Source organism: Buteo buteo, chromosome 11 (genome assembly GCF_964188355.1).
Source record: "Buteo buteo chromosome 11, bButBut1.hap1.1, whole genome shotgun sequence".
Lineage (NCBI taxonomy): Eukaryota > Metazoa > Chordata > Aves > Accipitriformes > Accipitridae > Buteo > Buteo buteo.
Window position 1 is genome coordinate 26967098 of NC_134181.1, and position 16018 is coordinate 26983115.

Genomic DNA, 16018 nt, shown 5'->3' on the forward strand with positions numbered 1-16018 from the left:
AGATGGCACAGCGCACCTGCTTCCCCGAGAAGCCAAAAGAAGAGCTGAGCCAGCATGGTGGTGATGAGCGCTGAGCTCATCTCAGAGCAGGATGGACGGATCCTGACGCTTGGGTGGGTGAGAACAGACGGGACAGGCAGATGCCTGCCAGACACCAGCTCGCGCTGTTCCTGCCATGCTTCTAGCCTCAACGCCTGCCAGGTCAGCATCCAAGTGACAGAGGGTCCTGCAGCGCCCTGTTCAATTCTCCCACTCATCCTGGCCCAGAAAGCCACCAGGATTCAGGAGTGCACGTGCCATGAGCTCTCCCAACCACCTCAGTATACCCAAACCCAACCCCATCACTGGGGTCAGCAGGTGCAGCCCCCACCTCACCAAACAGCAATACCACAAGCTTTTTAAACCTTCATTAAACCATTTTACACCCCCTCTACCAGCAAGTTCCTTGGGGCTGATTTAAAGAGGGGAGTGGAGTGTGGCTGCCTCCTTCCCCCCAACCAGCACCAGGAGCAGGGCTGGGGAGGCTCCAGGATCCTGCTGGATGCTGGTCCAGGGCAGAGGAGCAGAGCACAGGGCAGGGCAGAGCTGCTCAGCATCACAAACCCTCCTGTCCTTCAGCAAGGCACTTAAAAATAATCCCCGGCCGAGGCCAGAGCCACTCCTGCAGCAAGCACAGAGCAGCCACCAGTAATCCCTCTCCTACACCACCTTTTTATTCCAAGGCTTGGAGCAAGACAATGCCTAAAGAGGGGAACAGCTGCCTGAGGAGATAATGGACTTCTGAGGCCCTTTGATTTTCTAATAACTTTTATTCAAACACAGTGAATTAATACTGATGGTCCAGCTTTGACACTAATGAGTCAGCTATGCCCTCCAGCCAAGAACACAGCACCAGAAGTTAGAAGAGCTCCAACATCCACATCTCCTTCCAGCAGCCTCAGGCCAGAGCAAGGGGGATTTGAGCAAGGAACAGGGACCGAAGCAACAGGGCATGACTGCAGCAGTACCTTCCACCAAGGGCCAGGGCTCAGCCCTGTGGCACTGACCCAAGCAGGAATGATGGCTTGAGAAGGAAAAGTAAAATAAACCCTACAGAACCAGGCCCCTTGCTACAGGAGCAAGTCCTGGGCAGGGATGAGAGCAGCGATCACATCCAGCACTGCCCAAACTCCCCTGCACTCAGCACCTTTCATGCATAGCAGAGCAATTACAGGTACAAGGGACTCGGCCACCTTCTCTCTTCTCCACACGTGGTTAGTGGGGAGAGACAGGGCAAAGGAGCCAAGCCTCTGCTCAACTCTTACCGCTTGGCAAGACAGGACATGGAGAAGTTTGAGGTGAGAGCTGGCAGCCCTGGGATACACCCACAAACCCCTCATCCACAGCAGGACACAGGAAAGCCTTCCAGATCTTCCCCTCTCCACTTCCAGAGGTGTAAGTTTGCAGGTTATAAAGAAAAGTCTGTTCTTGCTCTAGGGGAGAGAGGACAGAAGCCCTGCTCCCTTGTTGGAAAAAAAAAAAAAAAACCAAGAAAAACCACCAACGTTTTCTGGTTTTCTTCTTCCAAGGCAGCTGTTCCAGACCCTCCTGCATGGCTTGTCCTGGGGCTTTGCAGCCAACACCAAGAGGCCTGGGCCATTCCTATGCCCTGACCTCCAGCACAGCCCCTCGGCCCCATCCACCAACCCACCACAGGCTGAAGATGCAGCGTGGCATAGCCACTGCAAAGGAGTTTGCTTCGTGCTCCTGCCAGTGCAGGGTACGATCCACCCAAGAGCAGCTTGGGGTGGGGGGGGGGCAGGGAAGTAATCAGACCAGCATCTTCAAATTAACAAACTGTAATTTTTCTCCAAAGATACATTTTCCATACACATCCATCATACACTGTAACAAAAAAAAGCAGTGTACATGAAATAAGAAAATAAATTAAATCCATAGCATAGGTAAGGAGGACGCTCTAGACTGGAGTAGAGTCAAAAGTTTCCAGCGATACAAGAGGCTCAAAAGTTTGTTTTAACAAGAATGCCTGCTAGCAAGGGTCCAGCAAGTGTTTTAGGTCAGTCCAACTGCTTACACAGTTTTATTTAGAGTTTTTAACAGCCATTATTGTCCTGCAACAGGCAAAGCTATTACATCCTGGGAGAAAGCCAAGAGGCATCGTTTAGATCCAAGTGGAGCATCCAGAAGATAATCAGATTGGTCCTGCAGCATCCATGCTAGCCGTCCTCCTTGGGCGGTGTGTACCAGCCTGAAACAAGAAGAGAGATCTGTGAGGGATGAAGCTGCATGGGGAACACAAACCTACACCTGGAAATGCACAGCTGGAAAAGCTGCAGAAAGCACCAGTGCAAGCACACTATGTCCCACTTCCAAAGGGCCACAACTCCCAGATTACTGGGAGGCTTTCTCTCTGGGTTACTTCCTGACACCACCTGGACAAGGATGCGCTGTCTCTAGTTATAGCCAAAGGAGCCCAGCACTGACCAGTGGGGAAGGGCAGAGGGATGCTGCAGCCCCACACTCTGCGTTAGACAGCGGCTGCCACTGCCGCCTCTCATCTTGCTCCAGGTAATCTCTGCACTTGCGGCAGAAAAAACTCAAGCAGCTCGCCTGCACACTCAGCCTAGGGGAGCCCGGACCAGCAAGAGGAAATGCACACCCTCTCCCTCAGCCCTTACCATTCTTCTCGTGGATCTGAACCAGGGACTTGTAGGACTGCTGTGCTCTTGTCAGGCTGTACTGATTCTGCAAGGGAAGACAGGGTGACCATCAGTTCAGCTAGAACCCAGTACGAGCCATCCCACATGTCTTCCCTATGCGAACCAAGCTGCCAGAGCTGGTTGTCTGCTCATCTGCCTCCATCCCACTACCAACCGCTCCTCGAGTTCTCTTACACTGACTGGGCCCTACCTTATTGGCTCCAAATTGTACTCGCGCTTTCCCTTTCACCAGAGTTGCGCTGATCTGCATAATCACCGACTCGATGGAGTACGCACTGCTCCAGCCCTGAGGGACAGAGCGCAACAAAGTGAGGCCAGTGTGGACAGGACCCCCACTCAGGGGTTGCATTTCCCCACAGCAACGAAAGGGTTCCCCTTCCCGAGTCTCGCACAGGCATTGCAAAGCCATGCCAGGCAGCTGCCAGCCAGGGGACAGGCAGGATTTGGCTCCCAGCAGGCCCAAGCAGCAGGAATACAAAGCGTGGCAGACAGCAGCAGCTACCCAGGTCCACGTACCAGCCAGTACCTACCTGTTTTGTAAGTAGCTCCATGCAGATGGCACCGCCACCCAGAACATACCTTGGGGGGAAGGAATTGGGCAAAGTTATGTCAGAGACAGATACTGCCTCACCCACCCACTCCTCCAGAGATGAACCATTTTGTCAGAGTAGATCTCAGATGGAAAAATGCACCAAAAAAACCCCACCAAAACCCACCACCTCATCTGTGTTTCCCAGGAGAGCTACTTTTGCAGTATCAGGGAGATAACAGGACGGGGCAGTGCTGGATAAACTCCTAGTGAAAAAACTGTTGCAGGAAGCAGTGCTGGAGACCTCAGCGAGCAGAGACAGTTACTTACCCCCCTGACAGCACCGGTGACACGACCCTTACGAATGGTGGATCAAAAGGAAAGTTATCCTGGAACAAGAGAAGGGAAGCAAAGCCATTGAGAAATGTCTTCTCTGATGACTCACTGAGGCAGGCGTATCTCGAGGAGGGGGAGGTATGGGAAGCCTTACTTTAAAGGAGAAGTTTAGGAGGATAAAATCTGTTCCTTCTTTCTCTTTGAGGATCTGGAGATCATTGTGCAAAGCGCTGTCCTCGTCAACCCTGCCGAAGGAAAACCCCAGAGGGTCACAGTCAAGGTCATGCACCTCAAGTTGGCCACGCTCACTGCCACCAAACCCCAGAGCTACCGTACCTGCACAACCTGGCTGCCACGTGGGCCCTCAGGTTCTCACCCAGAGGGCAGCGACAGCACGGGCTGTCAGCATTCTGCTCCCGGTTTGCAGAGAAGACCATCACACCCTTTTTGCATGCTGCCAGCTTAAAAATAAAGACTGCCTGGCCCAAGGAAAAGGCAGCACTGGTGTCTGGAGGGTGTGAAAGCTCGGGGTTTTGTCTGATGCACCTCTTCCAGGACTCTAGGAACAGCAGACAGACTTGCAGAGCCCTCAGATTATCTCACGTTTCTCTGGAGATGTCATCTCCTTTCTGATGTGGAGACAGCAAGCAAGCTGCCCGAGAGAGGCTAACCCAAGGTCTGCCAGGTGCTCCCCTGCCCTGCTCACTTCCCCTCTGGCTCACAGGGACATTTTGGTCCCACCACCAAGATCCACCACAGTTGCATTATCCCAAGCTATGCCACCTACTTCAGGAGTTTGACGTTCCAATCGTACAGGCTGTCGTTCACTAGTTCAACTGCATAGTATCCTGCAAGGCAGAGAAGAGGTGTGTCACTACAGGGACAGACTGAACATGGGGTCGAGCCACCACCCAGATTTCAAATTCCCTTGGCCCTGCAGCACAAACCCAGCCTGGCACTGACACCCACCCCCCGAAAAGGAGCACTTATCCAGAAGGACCATCCTGAGAGCAGCGGTTTTCCTACGACTGCTCTTTCCCAAGTCCTTTGGCTTGGGAAAAGGGTAAGAGCACCATCACCCTCAAAGCCAGATAATCATCCCACCCACAGCACACTCCTCACTTCCATCCAGCACTGGCAGGGAACAGAGATGGTAAAGCAGTTTTGCTCGCTCTTGACAGAGCCACAGTCACTGAAGGCTGGAGATCTTCTCTCCAGCTGAGAAGAGCACAAAAGCTCTAAGGCCCATTAGGTGCCACCCAGAACAACGAGGAAAACCCTGGCACGAACAGCAGCCCCTTCCCTCGAGCTCCCCGCAGTACTTACCGCCCTTGAAACTTGGTGATCGGTAAATATCCCTGAGCTCCTTCATTAGCCGGTCGGTGGCCTGCACAGACCCAGACACTGCACCCTACAAGGAATTTGGGAGGAGGGAAGTTGCATTGTTACACTCCACCCACCATGGCCATTGCTTTATGAGGCCAACACCTGAGCTATAACTCCCATCCAGCCTCTAAACTAGACCTTACCATGTCCCCCACCTCTCAGTCTTCCCCTTTCCCCCTACAGCAACTTCCCTTGCCCCAAATACGCCACCCCAGGCAGTGCAGCTGCAGCAGAAACACCTCCGTGCCCTCTCAACTGTGTAAGAATCTGAGCCCAGGAGTATAAAAGCACAACCCACCAGCCATCTCCACAGCCCAAAGTAGGGTGCAGCTCCTGGGAGCAGAGAGGAACCCCAGATCTCACTGGCAGGAAGGCTGCCCCACATAGCACCAATGCCTCAGGGCACCTGAGGCCCACACTTACTTCCCTGAGCTGCACAGGCAGTTCACAGACTTCTCTGCATCAGCCATGCCAGCCCCTGAGAGCCACTGCTGTACCTTTGGCCAGAGACAGCCCCTTTGATTTAGGGCTAGCAGGTGCCTCCATCGCTCTCACCCTTGGGTCCCTCTGCTTCCCCAACCCGCCATCCCGCCGGGTGACACGTACATTTAAGTAATCTTGCCTCTGGTTCTTTTTTATTTTCTCTAAAATGGCCAGGTTTTCCTTCCCAATGCCTTCGTCCTCTGTCTTCTTCCCATCTGCCGGCTCTTCCTCTTTCATCTCATAGTGGTCCAAGTCCTCAGTGTCCTGGGAAAGGGAGAGGAGAACTGGTAGAGACAAGTCTTCACTCCTCCCTGCTGGAAGTACTGTGGACGGAAGCTGCCCTAAACCAGGAACGATTCCCAGTGCAACTCTCCAGTTGTCTCAACTCTCCACAGTAAGTCCCAAGCCCTGATTCAAGGCACAAATGTGGCAGAAGACGCAAGGCCTGGGCATGCTCAGTGAAGAAACTTCAGCCACTGGGCCCCTGCCGCCCTCCCATAACAAAGCCAGCAGGCAGAGCGGCACACTTCCCCTTCCAGAATTAAATTGGGCTCATACAGGTTCTTTGTTTGCTGGATTCTTCCCTGCCAGCCCTCATGCCTGTTTATAATTAGCCATTAATCTTATATATGCTCCGCAACAAGCCCCATGCAATTGAAGGGCACTTGAATCTCAGCACGCATGTGGCTCAAACAACCCTGTTCCACATTTCTGGATGGCTGGAACAACTTGCAGACACTTGGCACAGTGCTGCTGGGCTGCGTTGTTTCCCCTTCACGAGCAAAAAAACCAACACAAACACAGGTCACTGGCATGTGAAGGAGACCCTCACACAAAAAATTCAGTGGTGCAGGATGTTTTCCCCTCAAAAAGATGTGTTTCACAGTGTGTCTGGAGGCTCCTTGTAAATCAGCTCAGCTTCCCCCTGCACAGCACGCCCCTGACACTCTCCCTAACCCCAGCAGAGGCTCTGCCCCTCATCCCTTTCCACAACACTCATCGGGCTGATGTGTACAAGACCCCAGTGTTAATAACCAGTAAAAACCAGTCGCAGCAATCAGGGGCCACTGCAGAGATCTCTTGCCATGCACAGTGACTACTGCACTCAGGGTTCAGCTACCCGGAAGCTACCTGCAAATGGCTGCGGGTACACACAGCTCCAGGGCTGGTATTAATTCCTCTGAACAAGTGTTTACTTCAGCCTCTCCAAGCTAGCTGCTGCTATTCTGGATGAGCAGCATTTTTGGAAAGGCTTTGACATTTTTAGACTGTCACATAGGAAAATAGATCCTCCTAGAAAATCCCTCGAGTGGATTAACCTGCATAATGCATCTCCGCACCAGGGCACGGCTCTGCTGCTTTGCTCTTCTGACAGCCCAGCAAATCCAACTGCTCAGCAAGAAACCTTTGCTCTAAGTGAAAGCATTGTCCCTGCACAACAATGCATGGTGTTAGCAGAAAGCATGAGGGGGAACACTCAGTTTCCAAGGATTTCTTTCCAGTCCACAGGAGTGGGAGGACTCACAGACCACAAATTTGCCACAAAGCAGCAAGTTTGCAGATATGCAAGGTTACGCTGGTACCAGTTTAAGCCTCCTCATTTTCTCCGGGGACCATGGTGAACGACATCCTTGATTTAGCAAGCTATTAACTTTGCGAAAACCCCAACAACTGCCAGGCATGCTGCTGCTAAGTGACCTGCCCCCAGATTCTGCAGTGCTGCTGACTTGGTGCCCATGCCTCTCACACCCCAGAAGCGTGCGAGGCATCACTAAACATCACCATGGAGATTCAAGATTATTCCACCCACTTCTAGAGATCTCTAAACCGCAAATCAAACAACCAAAGCCTGTGGGTTTTGCAGCATGATATTCTCAGCCTGCAGTGAAGTATGGTTGACTCTGCCACTCCTGCCAATTAGCTCGCTCACACGCTCAGCCATCCTACCTAATCCTCTCTGTGGGAGTTCCATTTTCATGGTGTGATTTCCCTGCCAGCAATGGCAACCCGGAAATCCCACCGCTCGTGTGTAAATTTCAGGCTCTAGAGCACAGCAGCGTGAGCCGAGAGAGAAATTGTCCAAGGGGCTCCACTCTCAGCTTGTCTGCATGCCTTTGGAGGCCATGGCTACGCCTCTCAGCTGCTGCGGTCCCCTGTGGTTTGTGAACACATCACTCCCATCCGTGGCTCAGGACCTGGGTCCCCAGCAGTGAAACACTGAGAGCAATCTAGCCTTTGAGCCAAACAGCAGGCTCTTCCCTGTCTGGACTCCACGAGCTCCTCCCAGACACAATCCCTGTGCCCTCGCACCTTTCAGCAGACATCTCCCTGTGCTCAGCTCTCCGGTGTACTTCCTCATACGGCGAGGCGGCACTTACCTCTGGCATCTCTTCATCTTCCTCTTCAGAGGACACCTCTTCCTGTGTGCTCTACAGGGACAAAAGGACAGAGACGAAGATTGCACTGTCAGCTTCCTGTGGCAAGGCTCTCCTGCCTTCCCAGACCCTTCTGAGGCAAGGTTAAACAGGGATTTACAAGCAGAACCAAGTTAAAAAGCAGAGTGAAGCTAAGAACCTTTACAGGAAACTATACCAGAGGCCCAACAGAGCAGACTGGCATCACCCAGGACAGGAATCCACCCCAGGGAGAAGAGATGAACACCTCACCTGCTGCATTCCTCCCTCAGGGATTAGGAAGCCTCAGCCTCTAAAGCAAACTCCAGGGAACTCATTTTATGAGCTCAAAAAGTCTCCTCCCAAGTCACTCACCTGTTCTGCCGGCAGAGGCTGGTCCAGCATTTCAACATCTGGATGTTGAGGGAGGTTGTAGAGTTTGCACAGGTCAGAGATTATTCGCTTCAGGTGCTGCAAAAGCTGTCCAGAAATCAGACAAGTGTCAGAGAATTGCAGAGACCCATACGCCAAGCTAAGCGTTAGCTTAGCTGCCACACTTTCCCTCACAAATGAGCAAGCAAAGGCCCAGAGGCTGCCCCTTCCTGCTCCAAGCAGCAGTGGACATGGGGGAAAAAAATCACACCCCAGCATCAAATTCAAAAGAAGACAGAACTGCTCATCCCAAATTTCCTGCACCGTTATGAGACCAGACGTACCCCCTGCCTCAGGTGGTTGGAGGCACACAGCAAGGATTTTACCCTCCCGAAGCAGCCAGCCTCTTCCCACCTCTCCCCTCTCCCCACGCAGCGTCCTCTCACCAGCGTGTTTCCTTTCCTGACTTCCACCAGCCTCTCCAGGATAGCTGCCAGGTTCGGATCATCCGACTCCACAGACCATATCGGGGGAACAGCTGGATAAGACTCCTGGAGAGAAGGAAAAGGTGATGTTTGTGCTGCTGCCTCTGTCCCACCGACGCAGCTGGCAGGGAACAGAGCAGTGAACCAGGCAGGACAGGGAGCTGCAGCCCCACATCTCCCACAAACACATCCCTCCAGACTGCAGAGATCAGCAGAACGGCCCACAAGTGACTGCGTCCACCCTCCAGGCTAATGCCGAGGCCAAGGGCAAAACAAACCCTCGCTCCAACCACACTGTTGTGGCTCAGCACTGTGCCACTTCCCCCCAGCCCAAGGGAGTGGGGTGGAAGATGGAGGGTGGTGATGCTTTGGCCACCCCTTTGGTCACCGGGGCCCTTGGGGGTGGGAAAGCAGTTAAGGCAGGACACCAAGGGTGTTTTATGCTGCCCTGCAGGCCTCTTGCCTTGCCAGCTCTGGACCAGAAGTGCTGCAGGAGAAGAATCAGGGGTGCATGACCCGACAGCACCCGCACAGGGGCAGATGCCAAGCAGGCACCTTTAATCCAGGGCAAAGCTGCTGACAGCCTTTGACAATGCTCCCAAGTTGCCCCTCTGGAAAATCACAGACACCGGCCCTGTTCAGCATCCGCACCGGGGGCTTTCCACACTCTGCCACTCCTCGTCTGGAGCTGCAACCCCAGCTGTAACTTGCCACGAGAGATGGGATCTGTGCCCCATTACAAACCCACCCTCAATCAGGATCCCCCAAAACCCAGGCGAGGATGAGCCACAGCAGATGTGAAAAGCCCAACAATGCTGAGGCCACAAGTACCCCCTCCTCCAGGCATCACCGGTCAGGGCCACCTGGGAAGCGCCCCCCCCCCCCCAAAAAAGCCCGGGCCAAGCAGGGAAAAGGGGTGCACAGAGTCTCGCACAGGGGAGGAAGGGGCCATCAGGACAGCAAGAGCAGCCCATGTTCCCCCCGGCGCTGCCTGTGCCCACCGGTCGCACATGAAAGGCTCCGGGGTTTGTTCTCCTGGTAGAGGAAGGTTCATGGAGCTCGGGGCCCGAGCGCGGGCTGCATCCCACGCACAGGGTCCCGGGGAAGGTGGGGGGCCGGAGGCAGCTCCCCCCGTGGCCGCCTGACTCCGGCCTCAGTCCCCGCCGTGCCCCGCGGCCAGCCCCGGCCACCCCAGGGGACGGCGGGGCCCGGGCCCAGCTCGCCCCAAGCCGCATGGGGCGGGCCGGTGCCCGCAACGCCGCCGAGTTCCAACGGGCCGCGGTCGCCCAATGGCCGGCAGCCCCGGTCCCCGCTTCGGTCGGCTCCCCGAGGCGGGTCGGTGTGGCCTCTCGGTCCCAAGGCCGCTCCCGCCGGTGCCCCCCCACCCCGCCGCAGCGGGCCGGTGCCCTCCTTCGGGCCTCACCGTGATGTTGCAGTGGATGCGGACGGGCCCCGGCGGCGGCCCCCGGGAACCGGAGGCACCGGCGCGTGCTCCGGCCCCCGGGACAAACTCGCAGCTGATCTCGTCGGGGCAGGCGCTGCCGATGCGGAACCGCTCGTGGCCCCGGTGGAAGATGGACTCGAGCAGCCGCAGCTCCCGCCTCAGGAGCCGCCCGGCGGGGGCCGCCGCCACCTCGGCCCCGCTCCGCCCGGGCCCCCCCGCCGCCGCCTGCGACCCCGCCGCCTCCTCCGGCCCCGCCCGCTGCATCTTCCCATGGAGGGACCCACTCCGCCGCCGCCGCCGCCGCAGCCCCCGGAGCCGGCCCAAGATGGCGGCGGGACGGCCCCACTCTCCGGAAGTGACCCCTCCCGTCGCCAGCGGAAGGGGCGGTGCCTCAACCGCCGGAAGCGGTCGCAGAACCGGGCGAGGCGCCGCCGAGCCGGAAGTGACGCCGGGGAGGCGCTCCGGAAAGTGAGGGGGCGGGGCGAACGGGAAGGGCGAGCCCCGCCCCTGGTCGGGAGGGGGTCACGTGTGGGTCACGTGGTGGCCTGGGGCTGGGGGGCACCGGCGGGGGGGGGGCGGGGCACGGGAGGCACCGGCGGGGGGCGGGGGGGCACGGTGGGGGCTGGAGCCCTGGGGGGGGTGGTGAGCGGTCCCTGAGGTCCGGGGGGGGGTCCCGCGGCCCGAGACACCCTCCCCCGTGTGTGGCGGGGCCGGGGGGGGCACCGGGGCCCGGGATCTGCCTCGGAGCTTCCCCCCCACCCCCACCCCGGCCTCCGCTCCCCCCTCGGTTCCCGCCCCGAGGCTCCCCCGCCCCGCTGGGACCGTGCAGGGACTGGGGGCGGCGGGGGCTGGACCCCGCTGGTGCGTAGAGTCGTGGAAACCCCCCCCGCGGTGTCCCCTGCTCCACCGGTGTCCCCGGGGCGCGGCGGGGCGGAGGCGGGGGCGGCCCCGGGGCCGCTGACGGCGGCGGTGACGGCGACGGAGCGGGGAGCGCGGGGCGGCCCCGGCGCAGCGCCCGGCACCGCCTCCCGCCCGGGGCCGCCCCGCCCGGGCCGCCGCCGCCGGCTCCAGCACCGCGGAGAGCGCGGGCAGCACCGGGGACAGCGCCCGGGCAGCGGCACCGGCAGCGGCACCGGCAGCGGCACCGGCAGCGGGCCGCCCCCATGGCGCTGCTTCGCGTCCTCTGCCTCCTCGCCGCCCTCAGACGTAAGTACCGGGAGACCGTGGCGGGGGGGGGGCGGGCACCGGCACCGGCGGGGAGGGGAGCGGGTCGGTCCCTGGGGCTGCGCCTGTTGCACAGGTCCCTCCGCTGCCGCCCCGGTACCGACCCCGCACAGGACCGGAATGGACCCGGTACCGGCCCCGCTGCGGTGCTGGTGCCCCCCGCTGTCCCGGCCCGGCGGTGGTCCCGGTGCTCCCCGCCCCCCCCCCGCTCCGGGGCACCGCGGCACCGCCGGGCCCGGGGGCTCCGGCTGCCCGAACCGCTCGGCCGGGGCGGTGCCGGGGGGAAGGCAGGGACAGGCAGGGACGGGCGGGGGGGGACACCCAGCTGCAGTCTCGCCGTCCGGTCAGCACCGGGGCTGCAGGGCCTGCCCCCACCCTCCCGCAGCTGCTCCTTCCGAGGCACCGAAGCCCCCCAGGCCCCCTCTTCCCCCCCCCAACCCCCCCTGCCCTGCACGCAGCTGTGACACCCTCAACCCTCACACCCGCCCTCGAGCTGCCAGGCCCAGACCCCCGGGGTGGGCACAGGCTCAGCCCTGGGGAGGTGTGTGGGGGGGTCTGGATGGTCCCGGGGAACCCTGGCCGCCACCGTGGGGCTCAGCCTCCTGCTGCGCCCCAGGGAGCCTGGGCACGGACACGGAGGAGCGGCTGGTTGAGTATCTGCTGGACCCCGCGCGCTACAACAAGCTGATCCGGCCGGCGACCAACGGCTCCGAGCTGGTGACCGTGCAGCTGATGGTGTCGCTGGCGCAGCTCATCAGCGTGGTGAGTTGGCCGGGGCTCTGCTCCCCCATCCACCGGGAAAGGGAGGGGGCCCTGCAGCCTCCCCCCCCAGCCCCCGGCACACCAAGTAACCAGCCCCCATTCACTCCACAGCACGAGCGGGAGCAGATCATGACCACCAACGTCTGGCTGACGCAGGTGGGAGCCCTGCACTCCGCCATGGCCCCGGGACCCCCCGTGTCCACCCTGCCCTGCGTCCCCCCTGCACCCTGCCCTGCACCTCCCCTGCACCCTGCCCCGGGGCCCCCCATACACCCTGTGTGGGACCCCCATGTCCACCCTGCCCTGATCCCCCCCAACTCGAGCCTTCCCATACACCCTCTGTGGGACCCCCATGCCCACCCAGTCCTGACCCGCTGCCCACCCCACTATATACCCTGTGTGGGACCCCCATATCCACCCTGACCTGACCACCCCCCCACCCCGGTCCCCCCCATACACCCTGTGTGGGACCCCCATGCCCACCCTGCCCTGACCCCGCCCCTACCCACGGCCAGGCCGAGCTGAGCCTGCCTGCCCACCCACAGGAGTGGGAAGACTACCGCCTCACCTGGAAGCCGGAGGATTTTGACAACATGAAGAAAGTCCGCCTGCCCTCCAAGCACATCTGGCTGCCCGATGTGGTGCTCTACAACAAGTAGGTGGTTTTCTTGGGGGGGCTGTGTGTGCCCCAGCCCCACCCAGGGCTCAGGGCGGTGCCATTGCACAGCTGGGGCAGGGCCAGGGCTGATGGCGCATCCCTTCACCCCAGTGCTGATGGGATGTACGAGGTCTCCTTCTACTCCAATGCGGTGATCTCCTACGATGGCAGCATCTTCTGGCTGCCGCCGGCCATCTACAAGAGTGCATGCAAGATCGAGGTGAAGCACTTCCCCTTCGACCAGCAGAACTGCACCATGAAGTTCCGCTCCTGGACCTATGACCGCACCGAGATCGACCTGGTGCTGAAGAGCGAGGTGGCCAGCCTGGATGACTTCACACCCAGCGGCGAGTGGGACATCGTGGCACTGCCAGGACGCCGCAATGAGAATCCCGATGACTCCACCTACGTGGACATCACCTACGACTTCATCATCCGGCGCAAGCCGCTCTTCTACACCATCAACCTCATCATCCCCTGCATTCTCATCACCTCCCTGGCCATCCTCGTCTTCTACCTCCCGTCCGACTGCGGCGAGAAGATGACGCTCTGCATCTCTGTCCTGCTCGCCCTCACCGTCTTCCTGCTGCTCATCTCCAAGATTGTGCCACCCACGTCGCTGGACGTGCCACTAGTGGGCAAGTACCTTATGTTCACCATGGTGCTGGTGACCTTCTCCATCGTCACCAGTGTCTGCGTCCTCAATGTGCACCACCGCTCACCCACCACGCACACCATGCCACCTTGGGTCCGCACCCTCTTCCTCCGCAAGCTCCCGGCACTGCTCTTCATGAAGCAGCCGCGGCAGAACTGTGCACGCCAGCGCCTGCGCCAGCGCCGGCACACCCAGGAGCGCGCCGCCACTGCCACCCTCTTCCTCCAGGCTGGTGCCCGCGCCTGCACCTGCTACGCCAACCCTGGCGCTGCCAAGGCTGAGGGGCTCAATGGCTACCGGGAGCAGCAGGGGCAGGCACCAGCCCCTGCGGCTGGCTGCGCCTGCGGGCTGGAAGAGGCGGTGGACGGCGTGCGCTTCATCGCTGACCACATGCGCAGCGAGGACGACGACCAGAGTGTGAGTCAGGGCAAGGGCGGGCAGCGCGCGGTGGGGCGGGCAGGGCTGCGAGCAGGGCTGCTGGGGGCGGGCAGGGCTGTGGGGTGCAGGCAGGGCTGTTGTTGGGGGGGCAGGGCTGTGGGGTGCATGCAGGGCTGCAGGATGCAGGCAGGGCTGTGATGTGCTTATATAGCTGTAGGGTGCAGAACATTTGCTGGTGCACAGCTGCTTCCCAGGAAGGGACATGCACAGGCACCAAGGGGATCCCTGCCCAGCCCCATGCCTGGGGACCCCCTGCAACCCCTGCCTGGGCGCCTGACCCACTGCTGCAGCCCCAACCCAGAGCAGTTGCTCTGGAAACCCAGGAGGCTCCTGGGAGGCCTGACCCTGTGGGGCACCATGAGGCTGCAGGTTTTGGCAGAGCCGGCCCCAGATGGGACTGCAGGGCCAGGGGATGATGCCCGCTGCCCCCAGCTCAGCTCACCAGGGAGATAAGTTTCCCGGGCTTGGTGGTCCAGGTAGCAGTGGGGGGAACGAGCTCCGCAGGGCTCATGGTGGGCTGGCAGGCAGCCCCAGGAGCTGCAGTGCTGAGGGAGCAGATTTGGAGCTCTGTGGACCGCTGAGCTCTCAGTCCAGCTGTCTGCCGAGAGCGGCACAGGCAGCACTGGGTGATGCTGGAGGCCTCGGCCCCACCTGGCATCTCTTCTGGCCCCACACAGGTGAGCGAGGACTGGAAGTACGTGGCCATGGTCATCGACCGTCTCTTCTTATGGATCTTCGTCTTTGTCTGTGTCTTCGGCACCGTCGGCATGTTTCTCCAGCCCCTCTTCCAGAACTACGCCACCAACTCCCTGCTGCAGCTCGGCCAGGGCACCCCCACCTCCAAATAATGCCCGGGTGGTCGCCCGCCCTCCCCGCCGGCCCCAGGGACAGCGAGGGACCCTGAGCTCCGCACCCTCTCCCAGCCACCAAGCCAGGGGCCAGCCGGTCCCAGGGCCAGAGCTGGGTGCTGGGCTCCAGGCAGCCACTGCAAACCAATAAATACTCACACAGGAGGGGGCTGGTTCGATTTAGTGTCATTTCATCCTACACCACTCCCCACGGGCAGGAGGGAGCAGGATGCAGCTGGGGCTGGGGTGGGCTCTGGCTCCCTATGACCAAGGGAAAAAGCCAGGGAATAATTGGCTCTGGAGGAGCAAAATCCCAATAGCTGAAGGAGGGAGCACAGCAGCATGAAACTGGCCCCACGGGGATGCTCCTGGCTCCCTCCCGTGCTCCTGGGCGCACCGGCTGCTCGCCGCATCTCCTCCCACCAATGCAACAACGCAGGGCCATGCAGGGCTGGGGCAGGTGCCGCAGCCCCTACGGGCAGCCCCCAAACCCTGCCAGACCCCTGCACATTCCTTGGGCTCCCAGGAGCCGGGCAGAGCTTCAGGATGCAGCAGGAACAGAGGCATGGGCAGGAGGATGGGACTGCTCTGCTCTGGCTCCTCGAGGTGAGCGTGTGTACCAGGCAGGAGGATGCTATTTTTAGGTCCTACCTGCAGGCAGGGCTAGGGCAGCAAGCGCCAGGGGCTGCTCCAGGCTGCGACAGTGCCACTGTCCCCTGCTAAACTCAAGGCTTGGTGCACTGGAGCCAAGAGCAGCCACGAGATGAATTGTGCAGGGGAAAGGAAAATACAAATCCATTGCAACTCAAGCCCGGAGCAGCCGGCAGCCAGGCCACCGGTCACGCAGGGGAGCCAGTGTGCCGGGTTGGCAGCCTTGGCCAGTCCGGCAGCAGCGGCAGCACTTCCCCTGCTCTCCCTCGCCGGCAGGAATTGGCCTCATCGGGGAAAATTGAAATGGAGCGTTTGCTATAAATACCACTAATCCTTTGTGCTGGGGGGAGCGTGGCGCAGACGGGGGCTGGCAGCACACAGTGCCAGGGGAAGCCGCACGCTAGAAATTAATTTAAATCCCAGCACTTCACCCAGCCAGAGAAATCCCGGGCTGCTCCAGCTGATGCTCCTGGACCTCCTCCTCTCAGCGGCCTGCCGCAATACTTAAATGTTAAGAGCTTTGCCCCTAAACCAGCCCTGCACCAGGGCTTGTCCTGCTTTGTCCCACCTCTGCAGCCCCTCTGCTGTTGGTACAGCCCTGGGTGAGTGCAGGACTGGGGGGTCCTGCTGCACC

The 16018-nt window shown here is 59.9% G+C and overlaps 2 protein-coding genes across 4 annotated transcripts; one reads left to right on the forward strand and one right to left on the reverse strand.

Moving 5' to 3' along the window:
• Positions 1–1822: 1822 nt before the first annotated feature.
• UBE2Q1 (ubiquitin conjugating enzyme E2 Q1) lies at positions 1823–10488 on the reverse strand. Of its 2 annotated transcripts, XM_075041005.1 has the most exons (13): positions 10128–10488; positions 8666–8770; positions 8223–8327; positions 7833–7883; positions 5578–5718; positions 4912–4996; positions 4373–4433; positions 3740–3830; positions 3580–3638; positions 3251–3299; positions 2911–3006; positions 2679–2745; positions 1823–2248 (listed from the first exon to the last, which is right to left on the reverse strand). In XM_075041005.1, exons 1-13 carry the CDS (start codon positions 10410–10412, stop codon positions 2217–2219), a joined length of 1227 nt encoding a protein of 408 aa, XP_074897106.1. In that variant the 5' UTR covers positions 10413–10488; the 3' UTR covers positions 1823–2216. The 2 variants fall into 2 exon arrangements, with proteins under 2 accessions (XP_074897106.1, XP_074897107.1); XM_075041006.1 differs by lacking the exons at positions 2679–2745; positions 2911–3006.
• Positions 10489–10693: 205 nt separating this feature from the next.
• On the forward strand, positions 10694–14897 carry CHRNB2 (cholinergic receptor nicotinic beta 2 subunit). Of its 2 annotated transcripts, none has more exons than XM_075041008.1 (6): positions 10694–11354; positions 11989–12134; positions 12246–12290; positions 12680–12789; positions 12964–13864; positions 14563–14897. In XM_075041008.1, exons 1-6 carry the CDS (start codon positions 11312–11314, stop codon positions 14731–14733), a joined length of 1416 nt encoding a protein of 471 aa, XP_074897109.1. In that variant the 5' UTR covers positions 10694–11311; the 3' UTR covers positions 14734–14897. The 2 variants fall into 2 exon arrangements, with proteins under 2 accessions (XP_074897109.1, XP_074897108.1); XM_075041007.1 differs by having other exon boundaries at positions 10696–11354; positions 12904–13864.
• The last annotated feature ends 1121 nt before the right edge of the window (positions 14898–16018 follow it).

What these genes read in the sequence shown, in the direction of transcription:
- UBE2Q1 (XM_075041005.1), bottom strand. Translation starts at nt 10,412, where the DNA reads ATGCAGCGGGCGGGGCCGGAGGAGGCGGCGGGGTCGCAGGCGGCGGCG. An exon ending in TCCTAAACTTCTCCTTTAAA is followed by an intron (nt 3,639 to 3,739) that starts GTAAGGCTTCCC and finishes CTCTTGTTCCAG; the next exon opens with GATAACTTTCCTTTTGATCC. An exon ending in TACAATTTGGAGCCAATAAG is followed by an intron (nt 2,746 to 2,910) that starts GTAGGGCCCAGT and finishes CTTCCCTTGCAG; the next exon opens with AATCAGTACAGCCTGACAAG.
- CHRNB2 (XM_075041007.1), top strand. Translation starts at nt 11,312, where the DNA reads ATGGCGCTGCTTCGCGTCCTCTGCCTCCTCGCCGCCCTCAGAC. An exon ending in CCTCCTCGCCGCCCTCAGAC is followed by an intron (nt 11,355 to 11,988) that starts GTAAGTACCGGG and finishes GCTGCGCCCCAG; the next exon opens with GGAGCCTGGGCACGGACACG. An exon ending in GATGTGGTGCTCTACAACAA is followed by an intron (nt 12,790 to 12,903) that starts GTAGGTGGTTTT and finishes CCTTCACCCCAG; the next exon opens with TGCTGATGGGATGTACGAGG.